The sequence below is a fragment of the Lepidochelys kempii genome, chromosome 1, assembly GCF_965140285.1.
Source record: "Lepidochelys kempii isolate rLepKem1 chromosome 1, rLepKem1.hap1, whole genome shotgun sequence".
Lineage (NCBI taxonomy): Eukaryota > Metazoa > Chordata > Testudines > Cheloniidae > Lepidochelys > Lepidochelys kempii.
The window spans coordinates 57,804,821-57,826,808 of NC_136380.1; the positions used below are offsets into that span (position 1 = coordinate 57,804,821).

The 21,988-nt window shown below is 42.0% G+C and overlaps 1 protein-coding gene and 1 long non-coding RNA gene across 3 annotated transcripts; one reads left to right on the forward strand and one right to left on the reverse strand.

The window, feature by feature from the left end:
* The first annotated feature begins 5,193 nt into the window (after positions 1 to 5,193).
* On the forward strand, positions 5,194 to 10,462 carry LOC140911126 (uncharacterized). Its single transcript, XR_012158839.2, has 4 exons — positions 5,194 to 5,558; positions 6,888 to 7,007; positions 7,706 to 7,820; positions 9,298 to 10,462. It is a non-coding gene; the product is annotated as an uncharacterized LOC140911126 (long non-coding RNA).
* KCNRG (potassium channel regulator) lies at positions 7,448 to 21,988 on the reverse strand. Of its 2 annotated transcripts, XM_073343492.2 has the most exons (3): positions 21,491 to 21,988; positions 21,315 to 21,412; positions 7,448 to 17,369 (listed from the first exon to the last, which is right to left on the reverse strand). In XM_073343492.2, exons 1-3 carry the CDS (start codon positions 21,893 to 21,895, stop codon positions 17,117 to 17,119), a joined length of 756 nt encoding a protein of 251 aa, XP_073199593.2. In that variant the 5' UTR covers positions 21,896 to 21,988; the 3' UTR covers positions 7,448 to 17,116. The 2 variants fall into 2 exon arrangements, with proteins under 2 accessions (XP_073199593.2, XP_073199586.2); XM_073343485.2 differs by having other exon boundaries at positions 21,315 to 21,988.

Here is a 21,988-nt window from a genome sequence, read left to right on the forward strand (position 1 = left end):
GCTTCGTCAGCAGGCTTCCTGGCCCAGGTGCTGATTCCAGGGTATCTGCAGGGCCACACATTTATGTCTCATTATACGTTCACCCAGCAAGCCCAAGACGATGCTGGCTTTGGCAGAGCTGTGTTGCAAGCCACATAACCAAGCTTGCCGCCAGGGATGCTGCTTGTGAGTCACCTAGAACGGAATCGACATGAGCAAGCACTCGAAGAAAAAACAGTTACCTACCTTTATAACTGTTGTTTTTTGAGATGTGTTGCTCATGTCCATCCCATTACCCACCCTCCTGCCCCTCTGTCGGAGTTGCTGGCAAGAAGGAACTGAGAGGTCATAGGGCCGGTGGGGCCTAATATACCGTTGCATGAGTGTGGCTCTCCAGGAAGTGCCACAGCTGACACTACGGATACCACTAAGGCAAAAATCTCCAACAGCCATGCACGTGGGCAGATGCACACTGAGAATGGAACGGACATGAGCAACACATCTCGAAGAACCACAGTTACGAAAGGTAGGGAGCTGTTTTTTCTTCCTGATCCCATGTTAATCCATCACTACCAGAGAGTAGCTTACTGTGTCCAAGGGAAATACGAATAGTTAAGGCCCCAATTTTGCATATTTTGTACGGGTAGACCTCTGCTCCTACACAGAGCCCATTAAAGTTAATGGTGGCCTGTGCCAGCACCGTGGCTCTGAATGGAGCAGCTGGCAAGATTGGAACGTAAGGTTTCTGTAGCTCAAAATTTTTCTCTTTTAGGTCCCCCCACCCCCCCATGTAAAAATTTAAAATGAATGAAAATAAATAATGTGAACCAGTCTTCTGCTGCTCAGCCTCAAGTCCTAGACTCCCAATATTTGGCATCATGAGGGGGACTCTTCCTTTGAGCGCACAAGGGCCTGTTGGAAATAGTGATGATTTTTGGTACAGGTGTCTTACAAAATGGTAGATATGCCCTTGAGAGAAACCACTAGATTTTACTTACTCTAATGTAATGTGAATTTCATTAGCATTTTTTTCCAAATAATTTGAAAGTAATATATAACACTGGGGAAAATCTCTAGAGGTATGTAAAAAACCAACAACTGTGTGTGTGTAGAGGAGGGGTGGTACTCAGGGGATAAGAATAGTTGTTGTGTATTATCTCCTTCAAGAGAAGAAGAAGGGCTTGTCTACACTTGAAATGCTACAGTAGCACAGCTTCACCACTGCAGCCGGGCCACTGTAGCATATCAGTGTAGACCAGAGGCAGGCAAACTTTTTGGCCTGAGGGCTGCATCGGGTTTCGGAAATTGTATGGAGGGCCGGTTATAGGAGGCTGTGCCTCTCCAAACAGCCAGACGTGGCCCAGCCCCTGCCCCCTATCCGCCTTCCGCCCCGCTTCTTGCCCTGTAATGCCGCCCCCTGGGACTCCTGCCCCATCCCCCCGTTCCCTGATGGCCCCTCTGGGACCACTGCCCCATCCACCCCACCTGCTCCCTGTCCCCTGACCACCCCTGGAACTCCTGCCCCTGGCTGCCCCCTGCTGCCCCATCCAACCCCCCCCTCCTTCCTGACTGCCCCCCTGGGTCTCCTACCCCATCCAACCACCCCTTCTCCCTGTCTCCTGACTGCCCCCAGACCCCCTTCCCCTTACTGCCCCCTGCCGCCCCATCCAACCCTCCCCTTCCTGACTGCCCCCCCGGAACCCCTGCCCCCATTCAACCCCTGCTCCGTGCCCTCTGACCACTCCCCCACCCCCTGACCACCACCCCTGAACTCCGCTGCCCTCTATCCAACCCCCCCCCCACACTCCCTGCCCCCTCACTGCACGGCCTGGAGCACCCGTGGCTGGTGGCGCTACAGCCATGCCGCCCATCTCAAGCCAGCCACGCACTGCGCAGCACAGAGCACCGGGTCAGGCCCGGCTCGCAGCTCCGCCGCCCAGAGCATCGCGCTGGTGGTGCAGTGAGCTGAGGCTGCAAAGGGGCCGGGGCGAGCCTCCCGGGCCAGGAGTTCAGGGGCCGGGCAGGAGGGTCCCGCGGGACAGATGTGGCCCGCAGGCTGTAGTTTGCCCACCTCTGGTATAGCCACTACCTACGTAAATAAGAGGAGTTCTCCTGTCAGCGTAGGTAATTCACCTCCCTGAGAGGCTAGTGCACTGGGGGTTATACTGACTTAACTATGTCGCTCAGGGGTGTAGATTTGTCATACCCCTAAGCGATGTCACTGGATTGACCTAACTTTTTACTGTAGACCAGGCCTCATTTATACATACAATCTTAACACAATAGAACTGGTATAGACATAACTTCGGCATACTCCAAGTAGTTGTGCCATGCCTCTCACGTCATTAATAAGAGTACGTCTATCCTGCAGCTGGGAGTAGGCTTCGCAGCTCTGGTAGACAGAGATATGCTAACTCTGCTTGAGCTAGAGCACTAAAAATACCCTGTAGTCAGGTACCAGAGGCAGCTGCTCAGGCTAGCTGCCTGAGTACAAACCCAGGGGGTCTGGGTAGGTTGTACTCAGGTGGCTAGCCCAAGCAGCTGCCCATGCTACCCCTGGCTACATTGGTACTTTTTGTGCAGTATTTCAAGCAGAGCCAGCATATATGTCTACCCAAGCTAGGAAGCATGCTGCCAGCTTCAGTATAGATGTAGAGGAATGATATAAAATAACACAAAGTTTTCTCACTTCTCGAATAAGCTATTTTTGTTGTGTCTTCTGACATATGGTGTTCAGAGACAAGAAAGATATACAAGGTGTTATCAAAAAGAAAAGGAGGACTTGTGGCACCTTAGAGACTAACCAATTTATTAGAGCATAAGCTTTCGTGAGCTACAGCTCACTTCTTCAGATGCAAGTGAGCTGTAGCTCACGAAAACTTATGCTCTAATAAATTGGTTAGTCTCTAAGGTGCCACAAGTCCTCCTTTTCTTTTTGCGAATACAGACTAACACGGCTGTTACTCTGAAAGGTGTTATCAGGCAAAGATGGTAAAGAATTGCATTTATGGGACTGCTATCTGTTAATTGACTTCTGGAACTACCAATTACTTAGGGATTGTCTGAAACCCATAATGTGCCTGACGATATGTTGTACATTTGGATCACTTATTTAGCTAAAAGATGCATGAAATCATGTACCCAGACAGCCCCCTGTTGGCTGCAGTGTCATGGAGGCTCCAGAAAATAATTCTAGTTTAATTCAGCATTCGCTTGCCTTCCCTAAGCTGCTTTTAGATTCACCTGTCTTAGATGGTTACAAATAAAAAAACAAACATTTTTTCTTGTTGTACCATCTACCAATTTAGTCACAAACGTTGCTCCTTTTGTCTCTAAGATAATCCATGTAGAAAGTTGAGAGTCTGTCAGTGCCTAGAAGGCTTAACTGAAGCTCAGTTCCAAAGGTCCACAGTGAAGACTTGAATGTTTGGTCCTTCTGGTACAAATTAAGACCGCCTCATTAAAATATTAGACACATATTCTAGGACAGTGTACATTAGTCTGACATAATTTTGGGGAAGTATTACCACCCCCAAAATCCAAGGAAAACAAAAAACATAAAGAGCAGGGGGAGAATGTTTGAGAGTTCAAATTTGTCAAATGTAGGCTTCAGCCTTATTTTCAGACTATTCTGACCAGGCCACAGGGATCTCTACAGCAGCTTCTGCTTTTTCGCCAGTTAAAAGTCTGACACCTTCAGAGACCTCCTGAGGTCTCTTCCAACCCTAATATTCTATGATTCTAAGTTCAGACTACATATATCATCAACTCTCAATTTAATAAGGTACAACACTACCAAGGAGACCCTTTTTTTTCTGTGTTGCTTCTTACCTTTTCTAACTTCTTCCTTCTCTTTTGTGCAGGCTAGTTAAGCTTTTAACACAGTTGTCCTTCTGAGCTGGCTGTTGTCCATTTAGATGCAAGTTACCAAACAGCCCCAGGCCTGAACTTTCAAAAGGGGCTAGTGAATGGGGGTGCCTCAATTTTGGGGTGCCCAAGTTGAGACACTTTTAAAGAGACTTCATTTTGGGGGGAAGCAAATGTTCACCACTTTCTGAAAAGCAGACCGCTTAATGGGTTTCTTAAGCTGAGTACCTCAATATTGAGGCACACACAATCACTAGTCACTTACAAATATTTAGACTTCAATTCTTCTTTAAAGGGCTGCCTTGTAACTAGTATATCCATTTGGTACCCAAGGTGTAGCAAGCACTATACACACACATGCACAACAGTCCTGCCCAGAAGGTTTAGTCACAAAGCTCTTTTGTGCCTAACAGGCACAGTATAAGTTGGGACAGTGTGGAAGTCCATCACCCCAATGGAAGTTCCAAGAGGCCTCCTACTTCCAGGGGGACAAAGCCTCATGATCCATGACTTGGGGACATCATCTTTTTGCTTCAGATATGTTATAGGTTTTCAAAACGCTCCTTGGCTTCAATGGATGCAGTTAGGCCAATGCTGAGCACTTTTGAAAATCCCACCCATAAGCAAAGAAGCAAAGTCTGTCCCCTCACCTAATAAAATAAAGTAGGCACATAGGGAACAGACCCCCTAAAGAGAGAGACACTGGCGTGACCATAGACCCATAGATCAGGAGACATGGTTTCAATTCCTAGTTGTGCCACAGATCTCCTGTAGAACCTTGGGTAAGTTACTTATGGCCAGATTTTACAGGTATATAGGTGCCTAGCTCCAGGAGTCAGTTGCCTAAATACCTTTGAAAAATCTGATGCTTAACCTCTCTGTGCCTTAGTTTTCCATCTATAAAGTGGGACAGTCCTTCCCTACATCACAAAGGTGTTGTGAAGATAAATTCAGTAATGTTTTTAGACACTGAGATACTACAGTGACGAGCACCATAGAAAACCCTGTTAAGAAGTAATAATTGACTCAGTCTTAATCTTGAATTTCAGTTATCCAAAATTGGCAACGTGTCCTTACATTTTGGTCCAAAAACCTGATTTATTTTTGTAGTTCCTTCCAGCGGAAACTTTCACTCACAATTCCTTATGGGAACAAGGACTAATATTTGGATATTCATCTACCTGATTGCAACTGCAGATCATTTAGTTAAGCATCTATGTACCATATTTCTACCTACAATTCTCTATTGTGGTTCAAAATTAGAGGCTTAATTTGGGGCCTCTTTAAAATTTTCACCCAAACTGCCTTTGCTAATTTTCCAGAATCACAGCAGAGTCATGAAACAACAGCAAAGTTTTAAAATATTTGTTGCAAGGGGATATATTTCTAATCTGTTGCATTGTTTTCACAGTAGTCTTATAACAGTGCCAACCAAGGAGTTAGGGTCTCTTTGCCAGCTGACAGATAGTGTAGAATCTTGTGGGGAGAGAGGGCGAGGGAAGTTGAATGATAGCCCTGTAAAGGAGCTTGCTGGTTTCAGAGCCTCAGTTGAGATTTCAAAGAGTAGTGATAATATTATTTTAATATTTTGTTTGTCTTGTTGATACCGTTCTACAGTCCAAGATCCATGTTTTCCCCTAAGATCACAGAATCATAGGACTGGAAGGGCCCTCGAGAGGTTTTCTAGCCCAGTCCCCACACTCAAGGCAAGAGTAAGTATTACCTATACATTTACTAAATCAGAAACCAAAGACAAAATAAAAATAGCTTTTGAGATACATATAATTGACAAGCAATCATTAAAACAAGCTATAGTTATACCTTCCCATTGCTTATAATTGAAGATTGAGATAGCTAAAACTTATTTATAAATCAGGGCCCAGATCCTCAGTGTCTCAAGTTCTACTTGACATAGCAGAAAAGAGTGGAGGCAAAGGTGGTTTTAAATCTCTCACTATCCCTGGACCTGCTGCGGGGAAGACCAGTCTCCAGCAAAATTTAGAGTAGCCTTCTGGCTGCTCTAAATTTTGCCCAACAACAGTGACTCCCAATAGACTGTTCTGCAGCCAGAGGTCACTGGGTACAACATACTCTGACAATATTCCCTCCCACCTTCTGCATGCTCTCTGTGCCAGTGGGGACTTGCAATCTTCCTCCCCAAATAGTGCTGCAGTAGGATTGATGGGGGCTATTTTGGGCAAAGGAAATGGCAAACAACCTTGTGTGGGCAAGGATTACAATTTCTTTCTACTCTGTGGAGTGCCTAGTTACTCTGATTCTTTATTTCCTAATCCACAATTAGACTGCTCCATAACTTGTGGTTATTTGTTTTCCTTAATGTTATCATGGAAAATCCAAGTAATCTGTGTTCCTTTCAAATATTTTTAAAAAGTTAGAAAGCACAGTTTACCCTGGAATCTGTGATGCTATTACCCCATCCATTTATACTTATCCTGCACATTACCCTATTGTTAAAAATATTCTCAATCAATTTCCTCAGAAACTGTGGTGTGACTCTGGTCTACAGTGAAGGTGACCTTTACGTCCTCTTCTGAGGATGGTTAACTATGAACAATTGTCCAATCTTGAGGAATATTTGGTGTTCTTAGGGATAATTGAAAAATCTTTATCATGGTCTCCACGTTTTCACATTTTATTTCTTTCAGAGCTCTTGGATAAATAGCATGTACTCCTGGAGATTTACTGCACTTGAGTTTCTCAAGCTGCCCATAACCTCTTCCTTAGAGACCTCCAGGTCTGTTAAAGCTATACTCTAATTTCCCGTAAAACATGCCCTTGGGATATTAATTTCTCTATTGCCTTCTATATTAAAAACAAATGAATTATTTGCATTAAACTTCTGTATAACTTTTCCATTCTCTTTCATTTCCCCCTTTGGTACTATATAGGACCTAAGGATAGACAAAAAGCTTTCTTGAATGAAACGTCTTTAAAAAAATCTATTATTTTCTTTAATATCTTTGGTTATTTGTTCTTCATATTGTATATTTTCCCTTTTAATTCCTGGGTCCAATTTCTAGGTTTGACTAGGGCAAAAAGAAACATTTCTTCACTTCCACACGAGAATGAAGCGTGATGTGGATGAAAATTATTCATATAGTGCCTGTTATTAAACGTTGAATGGGTAGCTCTGAAAAAAGGTAAGGTTGCACAACACTTTCCATTATAAGATGACCCTTATTTCAGTGGTTTGTAACATTGTTAAACTTTAACCAGTCAGGCTGAAGTTTCCTATGTTGGGTGTGTGTCTCTGACTGAATTTTTATTTTAAAGTTTCTGCAAAACAGTTCAGCCATTTCCAATAATAAGATTAGAGGAAAATATTTTGTTTTGAGTGCCACAGTTACTGGTCTAACTGCACCTCTGATGCCTCCTGGTCTCTTCGAGTGCACCCACTCTCAGGTCTCAGGCCTCACATCACCACCTTTCTTAGGACAGAATCATACAATTCTCCCACTCTCAGATTGAGTCCTGGCTACAATCCCCTGTGATTACCTCCGGAGGTCTAACAGACTCAGACCCTTCAGTTTTGTTCACTCCAAGAGCATGACAGTAGTAATCAGTAGCTAGGAAGCCTTCATAAAGCAGAGTATTATTTATTAGAAAAAAAGCATTTCAAATAAAACACATTTTAGAAACAATAAACCAGTCTATACCCATGCCTGATTTTCCCTTTGGCTTACTGTTCCCTGGATCTGGGAAAACCCAGCTTCTTCAGGCTCCCTCCATAGAGACTCTCCCTGCATCAGACTGTCTCCCTGGTCAGTCTTGGACAACTGACCACCGTTCTTCTCCTGAGAAGGGCTTTTTAACTGTTCAGTGTTCTTTTGATCTCTAGGAACACAGCTTTGGTAAAACAAGGCTTGCAACTTGTTAGAGACAAGATCCAGGATCCTTGAAGCTAACAGGTTATCCCATTGTCTTTCAACTGTATGCGTGGATGCTTCCATCTGGTAAGCCATTGTGTTCCTTCATGCACAGACCCCATGGAATTAAAGTATTATGGGCATATAATAAACATTCCACTACCCCCAAAATAAGTTAGAACAATACAGTCATACACAAAGTTTTAATATCCTACCATAGTTACACAGTAACTTTATCTCACTAATCATCTCACATATACTGTTCATAAAATTATTACATCTCAGGGATGTGCCTTGTTATGTTCCTGTCAAAATCTGGCCAAGCTGTAAACCTCTGAAAAATCTCAATGTGCACATACTCAGTAGAGACCATTTAGAGTTTCGTGGCTAAATTATCTGGATTCCATCCTCACTGAGCAGGCTCCTTCCCCTGAGGGTTCCTTGACCTAAATACTGAACAGGCTGTGCATGCACCTTTCCCACAGAGTGACTGAGCATGTTGCATCCTGGGCCTAGGGGGGCTCAAGTAGATTTCCCTTGCAATTCCTCCTCCTGGCTGCCAAGGGCCACTGTGGTGTCAGACCGTGTGTCATAATCTGGGATTTAAGTGATCAGACCTCATGGTCAGAGTTGTTGTGGTCAGAAACCAGAGGTCAAAGACAAGAATCCTGAGTCAAGCCAAGGGTCAGAGCTGGAATCAGGGTCTGGAATCCAAACCAAGGGTAGAGTTGGAGTCAGTAGCCAGAGGTGGATCATAGAACTCGGGATCTGGAACAAGGCAGGAGGACAGGCACCAGGAACAGGACAGGAAGGCAGGAATCAGAAATGAGGCAGGGCTTAGGAGTCAGGTGAGAAGAAAGGGTCCAATGTAGCAGCCAGCCAGAGATTTACTTGGTTGGTTAGATGACTGCCTGTGCCTCCTTCTGGCTTAAATAGTGAGTTTGAGCCAATTGGAGAGGCTGAATGTCTCTTCCTGTTGGAGCTTTTGTGGCCAGTGCCAGGGAGAGCTTGAGTCCATCATCTCATACTCCGTGCCCAGTTCCAGCAAGCTCCTAGGTGGTGGCTGTGGTCTGAGCACTGTTTGAGTTCCTTGGGTTTGAGACCTGCAATCCTTCGATGTTCACATACTGTAATGAAGATCAAAGAGACGGACTCTCTTGTGCTCTCAATTCTCCCCCAGGTGGCTCCCAGGCAGCAGAGGAGGAAGCAATCTGACTAAAATACAGGGAAATTGTAGGAGCCAAGGGGTAGGGAATAGGGGAAGGGAACAGGAGTTGGTGGGGAGTGAATGGAAGAGGAGGAGCTGGGAGCATTATAAGCACAGAAGGGGAGTAAGGCATTTAGAGAGAGGGGGCTGGATGGGAGGATGGATGCAGGAGCACAATGTAGCTAGGTCCGCTATAATATCGTTCTCTATTTACACTCTTTACATAGACTCTGCCCTCTTTTCTATTTTTAGCCTTTGCCTGTTTACCTCCTTATAGTAATTTTTAGGCAGCTTCTCCGGGAGAATGGAGAAGAACAATGTGCACATCCCTGTTTACACAGCACTCCCTTCCCACAGGCTGACTTATGGACTCTTCCCGCATCTGAGAACAGTGGCATTAGAGAGGCAGCTGCCACCCACCGTGTCTCCAATAGAAGAGTGAGATCGCCTTCCCAGGCAGATCCCTGGGATCCTTCCGCTAGCACCTTTCCTACCATTCCATCAATAGCGGTGGTGTTACCCCTCGGAGTGGGTTGCAGGTGTAAGGAGATAGCCCAAAGAAAGGTGCAGAAATGAGAGAAGGAACAAGAATCAGGAAGGCTTTGCCACTAAATGTAATATCATGAAATTACTGTCCCAGGGTTGATAGTCTATTTTTATTACATTTTTATTTTTGCTACTACTGGCTATAAAATATAAAATTGTTGGAGGCTGTGGTTTTCAAAGGAGCTTCAGGGAAGTAGGCTTCAGACTCCTGTTGAATTTCAGTGGGAATTAGGTGCCTATCTCCCTTTTGAAAATCCCAACCATAGTGTTTTTAATCTCTTGTATTTTGTCATAATTGTGATGCAATAGGTAGTGTTGCAGTGCTTAATCCTTCAGCAGTTTAGGCAGACAGCCAGCACTTGACTTACTTCATTTTGATAACCAGTTATTTGGAGAGGTGAAAATGCAGATGAGTTCCCTGTAGTAGGCTCACACATGGCTGTTTCCAGCATTTCTGAGGATTTACTTTGGGAATGAGATCTATCTTGTTCCACTAGAAGGAAGTTACCTACTGAGTGAACCGTCACATTACAGCGGTAGCAATGGAAGAGCACGGGGAAGAATTGTATACACAAGACTGTAGTTGTCATAAATATAAAGGGAAGGGTAAACCCCTTTGAAATCCCTCCTGGCCAGGGGAAAGCTCCTCTCACCTGTAAAGGGTTAAGAAGCTAAAGGTAACCTCGCTGGCACCTGACCAAAATGACCAATGAGGAGACAAGATACTTTCAAAAGCTGGGAGGAGGGAGAGAAACAAAGGGTCTGTGTCTGTCTGTAGTCGTTTTGGCCGGGGATAGACCAGGAATGGAGTCTTAGAACTTTTAGTAAGTAATCTAGCTAGGTATGTGTTAGATTATGATTTCTTTAAATGGCTGAGAAAGGAATTGTGCTGAATAGAATAACTATTTCTGTCTGTGTATCTTTTTTGTAACTTAAGGTTTTGCCTAGAGGGGTTCTCTATGTTTTTGAATCTAATTACCCTGTAAGATATCTACCATCTTGATTTTACAGGGGGGATTTCTTTATTTCTATTTACTTCTATTTTTTATTAAAAGTCTTCTTGTAAAAAACTGAATGCTTTTCATTGTTCTCAGATCCAAGGGTTTGGGTCTGTGGTCACCTATGCAAACTGGTGAGGCTTTTTATCCAACATTTCCCAGGAAAGTGGGGGTGCAAGTGTTGGGAGGATTGTTCATTGTTCTTAAGATCCAAGGGTCTGGGTCTGTAGTCACCTAGGCAAATTGGTGAGGCTTTTTACCAAACCTTGTCCAGGAAGTGGGGTGCAAGGTTTTGGGAAGTATTTTGGGGGGGAAGGACGCGTCCAAACAGCTCTTCCCCAGTAACCAGTATTAGTTTGGTGGTGGTAGCGGCCAGTCCAAGGACAACGGGTGGAATATTTTGTACCTTGGGGAAGTTTTGACCTAAGCTGGTAAAGATAAGCTTAGGAGGTTTTTCATGCAGGTCCCCACATCTGTACCCTAGAGTTCAGAGTGGGGGAGGAACCTTGACAGTAGTCTTATAGCAAATAATTTGGGGGTTATACTGCAGCTGAAATGTTGTCATGCTCTAGAAAAGTGACATTTGTTTTTTTTAGACAGAAGTCGGTTTAGTCTATATTTCATGTGAGGACTGATCATTCATATCCCACACAATCATTTGAAAACATACACGGCTCTAGGCCTTTCTGCAATCAGCGCCAAACTACTCTAGTTAATGTTGGTAGATCCATTTACTAGTCACTACGTGGTATTCTCTAATTGAGGCCTACCTACTGCAGGAGGCTGGGCAGAAGAAGCAGTGTCAAAGGATGGGACAACTTTCACGGCTACCATAACCAACAGACCTTCAAAAACAAACAGCTGGTCTGCTAGGTCCTACTTCTTTATTTTATGTGACTTATTATATTGTTGATACAAAGTTTAGTGGGCTGCTGAAGATTCACAGGGATCAAAGCCCCAGTACATATTCCCTTGCCCCTGTAGTGGTTTCTGAGGACATAAAATTTATACACAGCCCTCACAGAGGAGCATTCTCTATCATCACTTTGATTTGGTCTTTTATTTTAGGAGTTCTCAAACTGTGGGTTGCATCACAACCCCATTTTAATGCGGTCGCAAAGGCTGGTGTTAGACTTGCTGGGGTCCAGGGCCTAAGCCCCACCGCCCGGGGCTGAAGCCGAAGCCTCACCACGCAGGATAACGATTACATGCCCCCCAGCCAGGGCACTAGCCTTTGGCCCCCAGCTTTGGCCCCCCCGCCCAGTGGTGGAGCTCGGGCTTCGGTTCCCCCCTCCTGGGGTCATGTAGTAATTTGTGTTGTCAGAAGGGGGGCACAGTGCAATGAAGTTTGAGAGCTGCTGTTTTATATGCTTGGCTTCAGCAGCATCTAGTGGGAACAGATCAATACAACATTTGGTGGAGAGTTGGATTTCCTTAGGATGGACTGAAATTTGATTGTAGGTGTTCATTGTTGGGGGGGGCTGGAGGGGGGGGGGAATTAATAAAAATAAAGCTGTGCAGCTGCACTAGGTCAGCACAAACCAGGAACAAAGCCGAAGAGGCAGGGAGAAGGTGGCTTGTGGGTGGTCGAGCGGCTGCTACCCACTTAACATTCGATACCACTTTCCAGCAATTGGGGTGTAAATCTCCTTGACAATTTTACAAAGCTAACCAGGCATTACTATGATCTAAGAATAGACTTCTAATTCGCAGCTCGCACTTACATCTAAAAGCAAAATCCATACTGGACCAGAAGAGTACTTCTCAGCTAGCCTGTACGGCATATACCACAGCTGCGTCCATTTCAAGGACAGATCAAGCCCTGCTCACCCCCCACTGTGATTAAATTCCTTTTCGGCACTTTAGATTGAAACTAAGCAAAATACAGTATAAAGGGAAAGTCTATTGCAGAAGAAAGCTTCCTCCAACTCTAGTACCTAGAAACATGATGTTCCAACCGCTCTTTGCATGTGTGCAGGAGAGGAGATAGGAAGCAATCATCATGGTATCATTCTTTCACCCAGCATGTGTTAAATAGTCACATACCAGAACGTGGCCTGGTATTCTTCATTGTTTTCTTATGCAGTTCAAGTATGCTGGCAAGAACTGTACAAAGAGTGGTAGTTTTTCATTAGCATGGCAAATAAACCAGCTGATTTGTCTTTTCTTTCTCCCAACTCAAGCAAAATCTTTATTTAAAAATCCATTTTAACTAATTAATAAGTAGCACACACACAGAGCACAAGATATTCAAGACTGCAGTTTTCTTAATTCCTGAAGGGCTTTCATTCTTTATCCAGTATCTACAAAGCTATCACTAGAGATACAAAATACCTGATAGTACAGACTCTCCCCAAGTTAGCGTCAGCAGCTTATTGTATATTAAAGTTGGAAATAGACCACCCCATCTCACAAAAGATGAAAAATAAATCTTTAAAAGACCCCCCCCCCCAGAGCTGTAAAGGAGTTTAACAGTTTTTTTAAAAAGAACGAGATATACCACTAAAGATCCACCCTTGTAAAGTGGGATAATACTACCCTACTTGACAAGGGCATCAAAAGCTTAAAATATTGATAAAGCCCTTTGAGAGCCTTGCATAAAAAGTGCTAGACAAGTTCCAGTTATAAAGAAAAGATAGAAGCAGTGATTTAAAAAAGGAAAGAAGATAGTCTAGCCAATGTGTTCCTTATGCATTTGCTTTTTGCAGATCTAATAGCCAGTCATTAATGCTTTTCAGAGGGATTTACTATTTCTCTAATGAAACCACAGAAGAATACGGAGGGCAGATTACACTAAAAACAGAAGGCAGTCTCGTATTTCAGGTCTGGTTTCCTTTATATCCAGTGATCCCTTGTTTAAAAAAAGGCAGAGGCAAAAATCACTACTTCATCAACACTCAGGGCTTGTCTACATTACCTGCCAGATTGGCAGGCAGCAATCGATCCAGCAGGGGTCCATTTATCGCATCTAGTGCCGAGCGCTCTCCCGTCGATTCCGGTACTCCACCAGAACAAGAAGCACAAGTGGAGTTGACGGGAGAGCGTCAGCTGTCGACTTGCCACAGTGAAGACACCGCAGTAAGTAGATCTAAGTACGTCGACTTCAGCTACGCTATTCACGTAGCTGAAGTTGCGTATCTTAGATGGACAGCACGCGGTAGTGTAGACAAGCCCTCAGACATGACTGCAGGGACACCTCAGGTCTGCAGATACACCATACATGTTACTGAATACCAAAATTTAGGGCAGTCTACAACTCATTTGCTATATTTAGAGGAGAACTGCCGGGGGGTGGCGGGGGAGAGAGAAAGTGTTAGTAACTTAAACCAAACCCCTTCTACACAGCATGATGCTCACCTCAAGACAACTTATTGACATTACTATGAGGGGGGAAAAAACCTTATTTGCTGAGACCAAAAGATCCGTTTAAATATGGACCATCTCCTAGGACTGGAGAGGGGAGAAGAGTAGATGAAGCCAGTAGCTACAAACTCCAATTTTAAAACAACAAAATGGAGTAGCTCAAATATGACAAAAATCTATTCACATTTACTTAAAGAGAGAGAGAAGATGGGACTGCTGAAACTCAGGAGACCAAGGTTCTATTCCTAGCTCTGATGCCTATGACAGGTTGGCCAACTTTCACACTGTGGTTCTACTCGGAAAAGTGACAGTAGGAGTTCTATTGTGCTGTGCCATTGTTTATTCTCGCCAAGATTTCTTTAAGGAAGAACTCAGTTTACAAGTAAGCATGTTTTTTCTGGCTAGCAGGTTTACCAAGGCACCCCAGTCTCAGTCAACCAGGCTTCTTCCCTTCCTACACACCAGCACCCTTCATGAAGGTTTTGCAGGCCGAATGAGACCTTCACTTATACCTGTGCAATCACAATCTATAGGACTGCCCCAATGTAACCAACTGGAACCGTGTAAACAATTCTGTCAACAGTGCACCTGAAAAAAAAAAAATACATAACTCAGCTACACTCTCTGCAGCAGCATCGGTTTGGCACTGAAAGGAGTAGAGCAGTAAAAATTTCACTAATGTAAGACAACTGAAAACACTCTGTGATTCAGCATTACCCTGCACCCTGTGTAGCCATTCACACTTGCAGACTGAGTGTAGAAAACTATCATTCTGAATTGGTAACACCCACTTTGCATTGGTGTAATAGACCACACAGGGTGCAGGGCAATGGTGATTCACACCAACAGGGAGCTGTTGCAGTAAGAAGGTGCCATTTTATACTAACTTGTCAGTGAAGTGCACTTTCACCTCTGCCTCAAGTTACTACAGACATTTAGTCACAGCCTCAAGCTAGCCCTGTGTTAAAATATTTTTAGCCTGACCACGTGCACTATCACTTTTTGTACATATGCTTTCCATTGAAGTAACCATCTTAGTGCAAAATAGTCTTCAAAAGCTAAGGTCGTCTACCTCTAAGTACATACAGGATAGAAAACTGGGTTAGACACTTTTTGGCTAAAACACCTGTGTTTCAAATATGCATTTTCCTTTTATATCACACAGACACACACACACACACAGGTTTTTAAGCAACCATCAGTAAGAACCCTGAATAACAAAATTTGATGTAAAAAGGAGTACTTGTGGCACCTTAGAGACTAACCAATTTATTTGAGCATAAGCTTTTGTGAGCTACAGCTCACTTCACTTAAATAGCCACAGGACCCAGAAACATTGAGAATTATTAGCCCAGCAGGAATTGCACTAGTAAAATATTTGTTAAAATACTTTAAAATGATCAGCTTGGACTATGGAAAGTGGATCAAGACAACAGATAATCCACTAGAAGGGAGAAAGTACTTTTAAAAAGTTTCATCTCTTGGATTTTTTTTTTTTAATTTCAATATGATTAAGAATGAAAATAAAACATTATCAGGATTTCTGCAGTATGTGAATCAACACAATATTTTCCATTACAAAAGCTTATTAAAAGTTAGTCAGTCTACACTTCATTATTGTTTATCAGGTATTGTTTTAGTTATAGATCTTAGGTACAGTCTTAAGTCCATTTTCTTTCTTTGCCCATTAAGGGGGTTGTCATGTACATCTGCATTTCTTACTGTCATTGATTGTCTTCTTGACTGGAGACGTTCATGGTAACTTTTATAAAAATTCAATACTAGGAAGCCACATAGATGCAAACATCCAAAATGGTCTTTGATTTCTTGGCAACTCAGTAATGTCTCCTTAATAGTAAAAAGAAAAGGAGTACTTGTGGCACCTTAGAGACTAACAAATTTATTTGAGCATAAGCTTTCATGAGCTGTAGCTCACTTCATCGGATGCAACTTATGCTCAAATAAATTTGTTAGTCTCTAACGTGCCACAAGTACTCTTTTTCTTTTTGTGAATACAGACTAACGCGGCTGCTACTCTGAAACCTGTCCTTAATAGTAGTGATCTATTGGGCCAGATCCTGTCCCAACCTCCTTTGTACCATCCAAAAGTTGCCATTAATAGGCCTAACCAGAGTAGGGGAAATCCTTAATTGGCAGAGTCCACCACTATACCACCCTTTCCTGGCATAGTCACACACCTCAAGGACGAAGAGATGGATCCAGAACCTGCTACACTCCCACATTCCTAGAACTGCTACAAACCAGAGTAATTTAAGAGTAGTCAAGAGGCTACTCTAATTTCTGGTTCAGGCCAGTCTGGCACTGCAGTGTGACCATGTCTTAAAGTCACCTTTGCCAGCCTTCATCCTAGCTGTTTTTCACATTTGGCAAGTGCCGAAAAATTCTTTGAACTATTTTAGTTGAACTCCAGCCTATCTGTTTCTTCTGAAGAACAATTCAGTCTTTTCTTTATTTTTGTAATTGGGACACTTCTAATTAACTGACCTTTCATGAGAGCCTGCCATGCACTGCATAGCAGACCTTTTTTAATATTACATTTATCAAGTTCGGAGCATTGAGAGACAGTTTAATAGGTTCTTTTCTTGAGGGATCCTGCAAGAGGAGAGAATACACTAAACGAATGGTGGTTTCATAGATAAAAAGAGTGGGACAGGGCATATCTGTGATATTTTCACAATGCTGCTTTCACCTAATTGAAAGATTGTGTCTGTAGTTTTTGCTTGCAGAAACAGTATGTCGTCATTCAAATTCAGATTTCTCCAGCTATCTATAAAACCTTCTAAAGGAAGGTGAAGAGAAGGCTCTATGGGCCCTGTTTATTACTACTTCACTTGCTGTTGTCATATTTAAAGTCGCCTTGGTGGTATTCTGCAATGAGAGCAAGAATGTTTATTTAGGGACTCCCTTTATTCCCAAAATGGTTCATTTTTTCCATTATGCCGATCTCAGTTTTGGAAATTGTCTTGCACATGTTTAACTGCTTGATTCTGGACTACATATTCAATATTGCATCAGTATTCTCCCTTGCTCCAGAAAAGGGTTAATAGAGAAAAAACAAGAACTTGGCTTCTCTGTTAAATGACTGCAGGAAAAGGAGGGAAACTGATTTTTTGAGAAATTTATAAAAATTGACAGTTGTTGCCACCCTCCATAGTTGCAATTTCAAATAAAAAAGAAATAGTGGGGTTAGTAGTGTCTACACGTGTCTCTTCCCAGATTCAAAAGGATAGGTAGTAAAGAAACAGGTTTCATTTCTGCGTGTGCATCGGAGTTAACTTCATCTGTGCACTACCAGGGCTTTCTGGGCTTTGGTTGGCAGTGAGAAAAAGGGTTTCTGGCCTCTTCATCCTTTCAAAACTGTAGCATTCAACTTTTTCTTCAGTGGAGACTGTTCTGGTGCTTACAAGGTGAAATCCTTCTCTAAGTAACGTGTCAACCAGTAGGCCTAGTACGTTAGTTCCATTAATCAGCTTTCTATGATCAGGTTTTATAGAGACGTACCTAGAGAAAAAGAAAAGTGTGATAGCAAGTTAACATCCTTCTTGGAGGATGGCAACATTTATGTAACAGGGCCAAATTCTCAACTGATGTAAATCAGCATGACTCCCATTGACTACAACAGAGCTGCACTGATTTACACTAGCCAAGAATCTAGATTAGTTTTAGGGCTGTCGCGTGATTTAATTGCAATTAATTGCACTGTTAAACAATAGAATAACATTTCAGGTTTTTTTTTTAATGTTTTCTACATTTTCAAATATATTGATTTCAATTACAACACAGAATACAAAATCCACAGTGCTTACTTTATATTTATTTTTTATTACAAGTATTTGCACTGTAAAAAAAACGAGATAGTATTTTTCAATTCAGCTAATATAAGTACAGTAATGCAATCTCTTTATCATGCAAGTTGAACTTACAACTGTAGAATTATGCACCAAAAAAACTGCATTCAAAAATAAAACAATGTAAAATTTTAGAGCCTGCAAGTCCACTCCCAGTCCTACTACTTGTTCAGCCAATTGCTTAGACAAACAAGTTTGTTTACATTTGCAGAAGATAATGCTGCCTGCTTATTGTTCACAGTGTCACCTGAAAGTGAGAACAGGCATTCACATGGTACTGTTGTAGCTGGCGTTGCAAGGTATTTACATGCCAGATGCGCTAAAGATTCGTATGTCCCTTAATGCTTCGAGCACCATTCCAGAGGACATGCGTCCATGCTGATGACGGGTTCTGCTCAATAACAATCCAAAGCAGTGTAGACCGACACATGTTCATTTTCATTATGAGTCAGATGCCACCAGCAGAAAGTTGATTTTCTTTTTTGGTGGTTCGGGTTCTGTAGTTTCTGTATCAGAGTTTTGCTCTTTTAAGACTTCTGAAAGCATGCTCCACACCTCGTCCCTCTCAGATTTTGAAAGGCACTTCAGATTCTTAAACCTTGGGTCGAGTGCTGTAGCTATCTTTAGAATTCTCTCATTGGTACCTTCTTTGTGTTTTGTCAAATCTGCTGTCAAAGTGTTCTTAAAACGAACATGTGCTGGGTCATCATCCGAGGCTGCTATAACATTAAATATATGGCAGAATGCAGGTAAAACAGAGCAGGAGACATACAATTCTCCCTCAAGGAGTTCAGTCACAAATTTAATGAACACATTTTTTTTTTTTTTTTTTTTTAAAAAGTGTCATCAGCATGGAAGCTTGTCCTCTGGAATGGTGGCTGAAGCATGAAGGGGCATACGAATGTTTAGCCTATCTGGCCCATAAATACCTTGCAATGCCAGCTACAAAAGTGCAATGCAAACGCCTGTTCTCACTTTCTGGTGACATTGTAAATAAAGAGAGGGCAGCATTATCTCCTGAAAATGTAGAGAAACTTGTTTGTCTTAGCAATTGGCTGAACAAGAAGTAGGACAGAGTGGACTTAGATTGCACTACAGTACTTTTAGGAGGTGAACTGAAAAATACAATTTCTTTTGTGTATCATTTTTACAGTGCAAATATTTATCATCAAAAACAACATGCACTTTGATTTCAATTACAAACACAGAATACAATATATATGAAAATGTAGAAAAACATCCAAAAATATTTAATAAATTTCAATTGGTATTCTATTAACAGTGCGATTAAAACTGTAATTAATCACAACTAATTTTTGAGTTAATCATGTGAGTTCACTGTGATTAATCAACAGCTCTACTTTGTTTTCTAAATATATTGATTCTTTACCTCATTACAAGCACAGCTATTTCTTTCAGTTTAACCAATGATATTTTTACAGAATAGACACTTTGTTTTTCCACTATGAAGTTCACTTTTTCCTTACAAGTGATTGTAACAACTCTTAAATTTTGTTTAAGCGTTCTGTCAGTCATTTCCCCTCCATTAAATTAATGTACGGCAGTTTCTCAGATAAGAAGAGTCAAACTGGTGCAAAGTCAGCAGAACTGCGTTCATTTACATAGCAGCACTCCTCATTACAAAGCACCTCTCCGTACTAACAGGGAAGTTTACTGGTCGTTTGCCTTCCACAGCAGCTTTTTTTAGTTACAATTATGAACTTTATTTGCAACTAAAGTAAACTGATTTTACTTGGAATAAAGTACAGAAGGTTTAAAAATTCATCCAGACACCTCAAGGAACAAAAGCCATGTAAAAATATGGTTAGAAAGTAGCATAAACTGATAGGCAGAATTGCTCCATAGTTCATGAAAAAAGTACAAAGGTCCACAAGAAGCACTAAAAGGTAAAGATTCCATACAACCACAAAGGATTGATGAGAGATAAGTTTGTAAGATTTTTCCTCTGCAGTTCAACAGAAAAGTGTAGCTTGATTAATCAAAGTCAGAAAAGAGGTTATGACAGACTACATCTCACTGTTTTTAAGTTGCCATAACCTACATTGATGCACAGTTAGTCCAATAAGCTATAAGTTATATACCATTTAAGTGCCATCTTATATGTTCTACGTGAGAAAGCCCAGAATGAGCTTCTTACAATTATTCAGCTAAAGAAAGTCAAAATGATAAAGATAAACCCTACTGAATTTTTTAAATCCAGCATTCTCTTAATTGTTTAATTTATATATTTCAAGAGAGAATAATAACCCTTCTGGAACTATTCCAGTGAAGTGTCCATAAAAAATCCAGGCATTCCAAGAGCCACAGACGATAAACTAGGTTATCTTTTCCTGTATGGAGACAAATTCCAAATGTATAATAAAGCCACTCTTTAGAGCTTCTAAAAGCATTATAAACTATGTAACTAGAGCCTGTTATGGCTAGCATAGAGGTCACCGATTTCCCACTGAAAAAATCAATGACAAGAGGACCAAGCTCTTAAGCCCCCACTCTCCCGCCAAACTCGTGTAGTGTATACAATTTATATTCTTCAAAACAAAAACCCACATCTATAGTTAAGGAACAAGGAAAGTCCATTATCTTAACTCCACCTTTGTTTTCCATCCCCACTTCCATCATTCTGTTCTCCCCTTCTTCAAAATGAAATCTACAGGGCGCGTTTGTAGCCATTTTAATTATCTTCCCCTCCTCCCTTCCCCAGCTTATTCCACATTTATCTGGGAAAACTTTCCCACAAGAACTTTATCCAATTTATTCCTAGTTTTCCCAGTTTGTAGGTTACAAGCATTATGGATGCTTATGCGCACAAGGGAATGGCATGTGTGACAAAACTCATTTTATAATTTTCTAAACTTGTATTAGCCCACATTCAGACTTAGCAACCTCACTAATGAAAGAGATCAGCTTCCTTCTTTCCTCAGAAAAAAGAAAGGTACCCTGCATGCTCTGAGTTAAACATCTCAAAGGAGAGGTGGTTAAGATAAAGTATTTTCTACCATTACTATTTCTACCATCAGTTCAGCCAATTAGGAACATCTTCAGTGATTGCCCATTATTACTTCAGACAACTCACAGACTTTGTTTTCAGTTATCAAACATTCTGCCTACTACAGGAGAAGTGAACCCTTTCGGATAGGTCATTTGGCTGACAGAACACCGAGGCAGTTACATATGGGACAAACAGCAGGATCTATCTAGGCAGAGAATCAAGAGCACAAAAATATTACTGCTGGCAAGTGGTTCTTCTCCTGTATTTTAATTTTGCATTTTCCAATGGCTTCTCGGTGTGACTCAGCCATCCCACTGGACAGACACATCAGAAATATAGAAAGAGCAAAAAGGTGAGAGGAAGGTCAAATGAATTAGGAGAATAAGATGTTTTCAAAAAGCCATTAAAAAAAGTTAAGGAAACTTACAAGTTAGATCAGTATAACAGGAGTTAAATCAGTCACCTCTTGGCATTGAACCAGCAATTGATTATCCCATGATCTCATCACAGTGTAGCAAATTGCATGTATTTTATGAAGTAGAAGTCTTGGAATTATTTCAAGAAAGAAAAGCCACACAAGGTGAATACCTTGCCACTAACTGGTCACCAGCAGAATAGTCAGTGCCACATTGAAAAACCAGGTCATGATGAGAAGGTCTCTCCAAAGGAAGTGGAGTGAGGAGCTTCTGAGAAGGGAAAGGATTATTATTCCAGTTCTGTCTCAAGGACTGCTCTGTAAACATAGTGACCCGTCCAGCCAGTACCTCAATAGTGTTGCTGCAAGAGCCAAAGACTCGAAAAAAGGCCTGAGTTTCCTGGAGCAAGAATCGCACTTCCAAGATCTCTGGTCTCGGCTTCAGCAAGTTTTCCTGGCTCAGGAGATCAGCCAGGGAGTGGAGCTCATAGAAGTCCGCTTCTCTTTGCAGCCTCTGATAGTCTGAAAAGTCAGTGGGCAGAGAAAGCTGGAGTGTCCTCAAAAAATCTAGGATGTAATTAAACAAAGTTCCATCTCTGTCCACAAAGAATTGTCCATTCACCAGCCTGAATTCGTGGTCATTGCCATTCAACATCCGTGCTAACCTGGACTCTGGGAACCTCCGCAGGGTGGAAGCCCATGTTGTAAATTTTGAGCCTCCCACATTCAAAATGGCCACTTCTTGATTGCTCATTGTCTCTCCACCGATCAAGGTTAACACTGACCTTTGTCTTTCTAACCAGACTATTCCTAAACTGCAAATCAACTGGGACTGCAAGTACCATTC

Bases quoted from the DNA above. Each gene is read 5' to 3' on its own strand.
- KCNRG (XM_073343485.2), bottom strand. From the start codon at position 21,895: ATGAGCAATCAAGAAGTGGCCATTTTGAATGTGGGAGGCTCAAAATTT. The intron at 17,370-21,314 runs GTATTCACCTTG...CTTTTTCTCTAG, and splicing joins GGTGACCAGTTAGTGGCAAG to GTACGTCTCTATAAAACCTG.